Source organism: Triticum dicoccoides, unplaced genomic scaffold (genome assembly GCF_002162155.2).
Source record: "Triticum dicoccoides isolate Atlit2015 ecotype Zavitan unplaced genomic scaffold, WEW_v2.0 scaffold9782, whole genome shotgun sequence".
Classification (NCBI taxonomy): Eukaryota; Viridiplantae; Streptophyta; class Magnoliopsida; order Poales; family Poaceae; genus Triticum; species Triticum dicoccoides.
In genome coordinates this window covers 33,637-41,090 of record NW_021314872.1, presented here as the reverse complement: position 1 = coordinate 41,090, position 7,454 = coordinate 33,637, and the positions used below count along the sequence as shown (strand labels likewise).

Genomic DNA, 7,454 nt, shown 5'->3' with positions numbered 1-7,454 from the left:
CACCTTAAAAACCCAAAGAAGGCATTTCAAAATAGCTTAAAACATAATATATATATATAACAAACTCAATTAAACTGTTCACATCTTCGTCACGGCCCGCACATAGTACTTAAGTTCGAATTTTAAAAAGAAACTTAAAAAGGTAGATCTGCCGCCCGCCCGCGCTGTCGATGATGTCGCCGTCTTCAGGCGCCACCATCCTCGTAGTCATCATCCTTGGTCAGGTCAATGTAGGGAGGTGATCTCCAGAGGTGGGGTAGCGGCCCCCAAAATGGTCCGGCATCCGATCCGGGCTCAGATGCCACGCGTTGGGGAGGTGGGCATCGGACCACGACAGCGGAGTTCCAATCAGCCAGTACCGGTGGCAGACCTCCATCTTGATGTACGGGCAGAAGCGTACAGGAGTCGCCGGATGGGAGATTAAGAATGCGTCATGCGAGGTGGAGTGGGTGGCCACGCTTCCAGGCGAGGCGAATGACGGGCCCGTCTCGCGGTCGTGCTTGCCCTTCTTGCCTGTCACCCACTTCCAAAAGCCCATCGCGGCGGCTGGCGGGGAGCGAGGTGGGGTGCTGCCGCTAGGCTAGGGTTTGGTGTCGAACACGAAGGGAGCAATGACGTGGAGACGGGGTGGGGAAGTGGAAGTGGACTGGCCTGGCTGGCTGGCTGAGGGGTCCACGACTTCACCACAAAAAAGGATGCACCCTGACGCGGTTGGCTGGCTGACCGGCGGGCCCATCCATTCATATGGATTTAATGGGATCGGTGGGAGGTAGTTGGATGGCTGACACGTGGGCCCTAGGCGAATGGCGAGACGGCGCGTGCGTGTCTACCGCAAAGCCCGACCAAAATTTATGCCCAAAATCGGTCAAGCCGGATAATATTTTTTAGGAACAGTTTGGACCAGAACGGACAGACTCGGACGAATCAGGGTCCAGTATTGGAGTTGGCCTAACCCTAATCGATCAAATCCCTCTGGGCCAGCCATGCCGCCGCCGCCGCTGCCGGAGCGGTGGTCCATCCTGGCTCGAATCCCTAAAGTTGTGAAGGACAAGGAGGCGAAGCGCACCTTCCCGCCGGGCACCGACGTCTCCGTCGCCTGTGACGAGCTCCCGCGCGCCTCAATCCTCACCGTGTCGCTCCGCATCTCCCCGCCGCCCTGCCTCCCCAGCTACCCCTACGTCGCCGCTGCGGACCCCTCCGGCCTGCTCCTCCTCTGCGCCACGGAGCCTAGCGGGGAGGTCACCTACCACCTTTGCCACGCGCGCACAGGTGAGGCCACCTGTTTCCGCGAGCACAACTGCCCCATGGGCTTCGACGGCGCCAACGTCGGCCTAATGACGAGGGGCGACAGCTGCGTGGTCGCCGAGCCCCAGCCCTCCGGCGACGGCTCCGGCCGCGCCACGCTCCTCCGCTACACGGTGGGGCAGTACAAGTGGGCCGTGACGGAGTTCGCCTACTCGCCGCCGCTGCACCGGCAGTGGTTCTGCGAGGGGGTCGTGTCCCACGGAGGGATGCTCTGGTGGGTGGAGCTCTCGTACGGCCTCCTCGCCTGTGACCCCTACTCCGACAAGCCGGAGCTGCTACACGTCCCGCTTCCGACGATCATCGACCCGCTTCCGGGAAAAGTGGAAAATTTGGCCAACAGGGCCTCCCACAGCTGCGTGAAGGCGAGCAGCGGAAGGCTGAGGTACGTGCAGATCCATGGCGATCCCGCCGCCCCGGTGGTGAGCACGTGGGCGCTCACCGAGGCTGATAAATGGAACCCCGAGCGCCGCGTGCCCTTGCCGGACATCTGGGCCGACGAGAGCTACCTCGACGCCATGCTGCCAGGGAGCATCCCCGCGCTTGCGCTCCTCGACCCCGCGGACCCAGACAAGCTCTACTTCTTCCTCGGCTCCTGCATCTTTGCCGTGGACCTGCGACGGAGGAAGGTTGTGGAATCCGGTGAATTCGATATGCCGGAGCCACCAAACCAGCTGATCGTGCGCGCATGGCAGTATGATCCTTCAAGCAGTCGTAAGCATATATTTTTATCTTGTTGTTATTTGATTACTTTGCTTTGAATTATAATGCCACCTTGGTACCGCAGTTCAGATCTTGCACAATGTTGAGAAAGGGATAAGAGCTATTTCGAAGATACTCTGCTTAAACAAATCGATTTCCTTAATATTAGTATATGGACGCACAATGGTGTACCTTTTCTGCTAATACATCTCTACGTCTACCTTCGCAAGGTCTTTTGGCCTGGTTATCACTTACCAGCACCAGCATTGGCAAAGCACATTCAAAATTGAAACTGAGTTCCTGAACCTGATGGCCTCCTGTGGTTTCCTGATAGTTTTAGCACGAAAGGCGCAAATTTCCAATACGTGTACCGTTAAGAAATAAGAAGTGTGATATTTTCATATTATGGCCGTACATATATAGAAACACTGTAGGTGTTCCACACATGTTCCTTTGTACCCTATCCTCGCACATTTTCCTGTATTTTCGGTTTCGTGTTGCTGCAGGTAATAGAGCACTATTAGAGTGTCTTTTGCGCCTGCTGGAATTACGTAGATTCACAGCAGCCTTCCTAGTTTTTTTTCTTTAATGTTTGGCTGACACCTACTTCCTCGATGACAACCAAGCAATACTTCAAGCATACCAACCAAGCAATTATGTCTTATTGAAATAACATAGCCAAAGAAAGCTTATCCCTACAAAATCATATAGTCTGGCTATGCTCTATCTTCACCACACAAGATATTCACATCATGCACAACCCCGATGACAAGCCGAGCAATTGTTTCATACTTTTGACGTTCTCATACCTTTTCAACTTTCACGCAATACATGAGCGTGAGCCATGAACATAGCACTATAGGTGGAATAGAATATGATGGTGAGGGTTATGTGGAGAAGACAAAAAAAGAAGAAAGTCTCACATCAACTAGGCGTATCAATGGGCTATGGAGATGCCCATTAATAGATATCAACGTGAGGAGTAGGGATTGCCATGCAACGGATGCACTAGAGCTATAAGTATATGAAAGTTCAAACTGAAACTAAGTGGGTGTGCATCCAACTTGCTTGCTCATGAAGACCTAGGGCATTTGAGGAAGCCCATCGTTGGAATATACAAGCCAAGTTCTATAATGAAAATTACCACTAGTATATGAAAGTGATAACTCAAGAGACTATCTATATGAAGAACATGGTGCTACTTTGAAGCACAAGTGTGGTAAAAGGATAGTAACATTGCCCCTTTCTCTCTTTTTTGCGGGCTTCTTTGGCCCCCCTTTTTTTATTTAGGCTTCTTTGGCCTCTCTTTTTTTTGGGGCAATGCTCTAATAATGATGATCATCACACTTTTATTTACTTACAACTCAATATTACAACTCGATATCTGGAACAAAGATATAACTCTATATGAATGCCTCCGGTGGTGTACCGGGATGTGCAATGATCTAGCGTAGCAATGACATCAAAAAACGGACAAGCCATGAAAACATCATGCTAGCTATCTTACGATCATGCAAAGCAATATGACAATAAATGCTCAAGTCATGTATATGATGATGATGGAAGTTGCATGGCAATATATCTCGGAATGGCTATGAAAATGCCATAATAGGTAGGTATGGTGGCTGTTTTGAGGAAGGTATATGGTGGGTTTATGGTACTGGCGAAAGTTGCACGGTACTAGAGAGGCTAGCAATGATGGAAGGGTGAGAGTGCGTATAATGCATGGACTCAACATTAGTCATAAAGAACTCACATACTTATTGCAAAAATCTATTAGTCATCGAAACAAAGTACTACGCGCATGCTCCTAGGGGATAGATTGGCAGGAAAAGACCATCGCTCGTCTCCGACCGCCACTCATAAGGAAGACAATCAATAAACACCTCATGCTCCGACTTCGTTACATAACGGTTCACCATACGTGCATGCTACGGGACTTGCAAACCTCAACACAAGTATTTCTCAATTTCGCAATTACTCAACTAGCACGACTCTAATATCACCACCTTTATATCGCAAAACTATTGCAAGGAATCAAACATATCATATTCAGCGATCTACAAGTTTATGTAGGATTTTATGACTAACCATGTGAATGATCAGTTCCTGTCATCTCTCTAAATAGATATAAGTGAAGCAAGAGAGTTTAATTCTTTCTACAAAAGATATGCCCACGCTCTAACAAATATAAGTGAAGCAAAAGAGCATTCTACAAATGGCAGTTGTCTAAGTGAAGAGAAACAGGCAATCCAAACTTCAAATGATATAAGTGAAGCACATGAAGCATTCTATAAAGCCATACTCAAAGAATATAAGTGAAGTGCAAAGAGCATTCTAACCAAGGACTATCTCATACTAGCATGGTGCAAAAAAGAAACATGAAAACTAAAGCAAAGACGCTCCAAGATTGCACATATCGCATGAACGAAACGAATCCGAAAACATACCGATACTTGTTGACAAAAGAGGGGATGCCTCCCCAGCATCCCCAAGCTTAGACGCTTGAGTCTCCTTGAATATTTACTTGGTGTGCCTCGGGAATCGCCAAGCTTGAGCGCTTGCCTCTCTTCCTTCTTCTCACATCGAGACCTTCTCAATCATCGAACACTTCATCCACACAAAACTTCAACAGAAAACTCGGTAAGATCCGTTAGTATAATAAAACAAATCACTACTCTAAGTACTGTTGCAAACCAATTCATATTTTGTTTTTGCATTTTGTCTACTGTAATATAACTTTTTCATGGCTTAATCCACTGATATAAATTGATAGTTTCATCAAAACAAGCAAACTATGCATCAAAAACAGAATCTGTCTAAAACAGAACAGTCTGTAGCAATCTGAACATTCACTATACTTCTGATACTTGAAAAATTCTGCCAAAATTAAAAATTTTACAGCAAGACAGTGCAAAAAGAATCAGAACCATTTGATGTTCCAGTAAAAAAATTAAAATTCATGCACTACAGCCAAAGTTTCTGTCCTGCACCGCACAAACCAACAAGCGTCGTAAACATCCTAAAGGCAAACCTTGGCACATTATTTTTATAATACAATGGAATTGTACAAGGGGATAATTATTTTTGTTGAGAAGTTTCTGTAATCAAGATTCACAAAGTTGCCGTGAGCATGAACAAAGTTCAAGGAGCTCTCCCACTTCAACAGTGCTTGTCTTTCTCACTTTCACTTTCCTTTTTTGAAAAGTCTTGGGTTCCCCCCTTTATTTTTGTTGTTTTTAAACTATATGAAAGCACTCAACAGAAATAAATGACTCTCTAAAACTTCCGGGTTGTCTCCCTGGCAGCGCTTTCTTTAAAGCCATTAAGCTAGGCATATAGTGCTCAAGTAGTGAATCCACCCGGATCCCAAGGTATATCAAAGCCAATTTTATTTAGCAATGATTTGTAATTTAGTAGCGAGCACAAAGTAACATATATCATGTAATGACGAAGTCTAACTCTCTTCCTATGCATTGGCATGTCATAAAAGAACAATTCATGCACAGAAAGTAAAGGCCAATGCATAGTATAAACAGTTTCTTGCAATTTTATCGTGTTCGAAACATAGAGAGGTGGAGATATAGTGTTGGGGAACGTAGTAATTTCAAAAAAATCCTACACACACACAAGATCATGGTGATGCATAGCAACGAGAGGGGAGAGTGTAATCTACGTACCCTCGTAGACCGAAAGCGGAAGCGTTATAACAACGCGGTTGATGTAGTCGTACGTCTTCACGGCCCGACCGATCAAGCACTGAAACTACGACACCTCCGAGTTTTAGCACACATTCAGCTCGATGACGATCCCCGGACTCCGATCCAGCAAAGTGTCAGGGAAGAGTTCCCTCAGCACGACGGCGTGGTGACGATCTTGATGTTCTACCATCGCAGGGCTTCGCCTAAGCACCGCTACAATAATATCGAGGATTATGGTGGAGGGGGGCACCGCACACGGCTAAGAGATCTCACGGATCAATTGTTGTGTCTAGAGGTGCCCCCCTGCCCCCGTATATAAAGGAGCAAGGGGGAGGGGCGGCCGGCCATGATGAGGCGCGCCAGGGAGGAGTCCTACTCCTACCGGGAGTAGGACTCCCTCCTTTTCCTTGTCCAAGTAGGAGAGGGGGAAGGAAGGGAGAGAGGAGAGGAAGGAAAGGGGGGTGCCGCCCCTCCCTCCTTGTCCAATTCGGACTAGGAAGAGAGGGGGCGTGCGGCCTGCCCTGGCCGCCCCTCCTCTTCTCCACTTTAGGCCCATGAGGCCCATTAACCCCTCGGGGGGTTTCGGTAACCCCCCAGTACTCCGATTTTATCCGAAACTTCCCCGGAACACTTTCGGTGTCCAAATATTTCCGTCCAATATATCAATCTTTATGTCTCGACCATTTTGAGACTCCTCGTTATGTCCGTGATCATATCCGGGACTCCGAACTAACTTCGGTACATTAAAACTAATAAACTCATAATATAACTATCATTGAAACCTTAAGCGTGCGGACCCTACGGGTTCGAGAACAATGTTGACATGACCGAGACACATCTCCGGTCAATAACCAATAGCGGAACCTAGATGCTCATATTGGCTCCCACATATTCTATGAAGATCTTTATCGGTCAGACCGCATAACAACATACGTTGTTCCCTTTGTCATCGGTATGTTACTTGCCCGAGATTCGATCGTCGGTATCTTAATACCTAGTTCAATCTCGTTACCAGCAAGTCTCTTTACTCGTTCCGTAATACATCATCTCACAACTAACTCATTAGTTGCAATGCTTGCAAGGCTTATGTGATGTGCATTACCGAGAGGGCCCAGAGATACCTCTCCGACAATCGGAGTGACAAATCCTAATCTCGAAATATGCCAACCCAACATGTACCTTTGGAGACACCTGTAGAGATCCTTTATAATCACCCAGTTACGTTGTGACGTTTGGTAGCACACAAAGTGTTCCTTCGGCAAACGGGAGTTGCATAATCACATAGTCATAGGAACATGTATAAGTCATGAAGAAAGTAATAGCAACATACTAAACGATCGGGTGCTAAGCTAATGGAATGGGTCATGTCAATCACATCATTCTTCTAATGATGTGATCCCGTTAATCAAATAACAACTCTTTTGTTCATGGTTAGGAAACATAACCATCTTCGATTAACGAGCTAGTCAAGTAGAGGCATACTAGTGACACTCTATTTGTCTATGTATTCACACATGTATCATGTTTCCGGTTAATACAATTCTAGCATGAATAATAAACATTTATCATGATATAAGGAAATAAATAATAACTTTATTATTGCCTCTAGGGCATATTTCCTTCATATAGTTCCTCTCTCATAATAATTGCAAGTAGGAGCAGCAAGCACATGCATATTATACTCATCAAAATCATCATGTGTAGTAGTAAAAGGCAACTCATCAATATAATCCTTAATAAGTGCAAACT

The 7,454-nt window shown here is 46.4% G+C and overlaps 1 protein-coding gene across 1 annotated transcript; it reads left to right on the top strand.

Moving 5' to 3' along the window:
* Positions 1-983: 983 nt before the first annotated feature.
* Positions 984-2,016, top strand: LOC119348616 (the record flags this gene model as incomplete). Its single annotated transcript, XM_037616611.1, has 1 exon — positions 984-2,016. A coding segment is annotated over exon 1 (1,033 nt), but the record flags the coding sequence as incomplete, so codon positions are not given.
* Between the last annotated feature and the right edge of the window lie 5,438 nt (positions 2,017-7,454).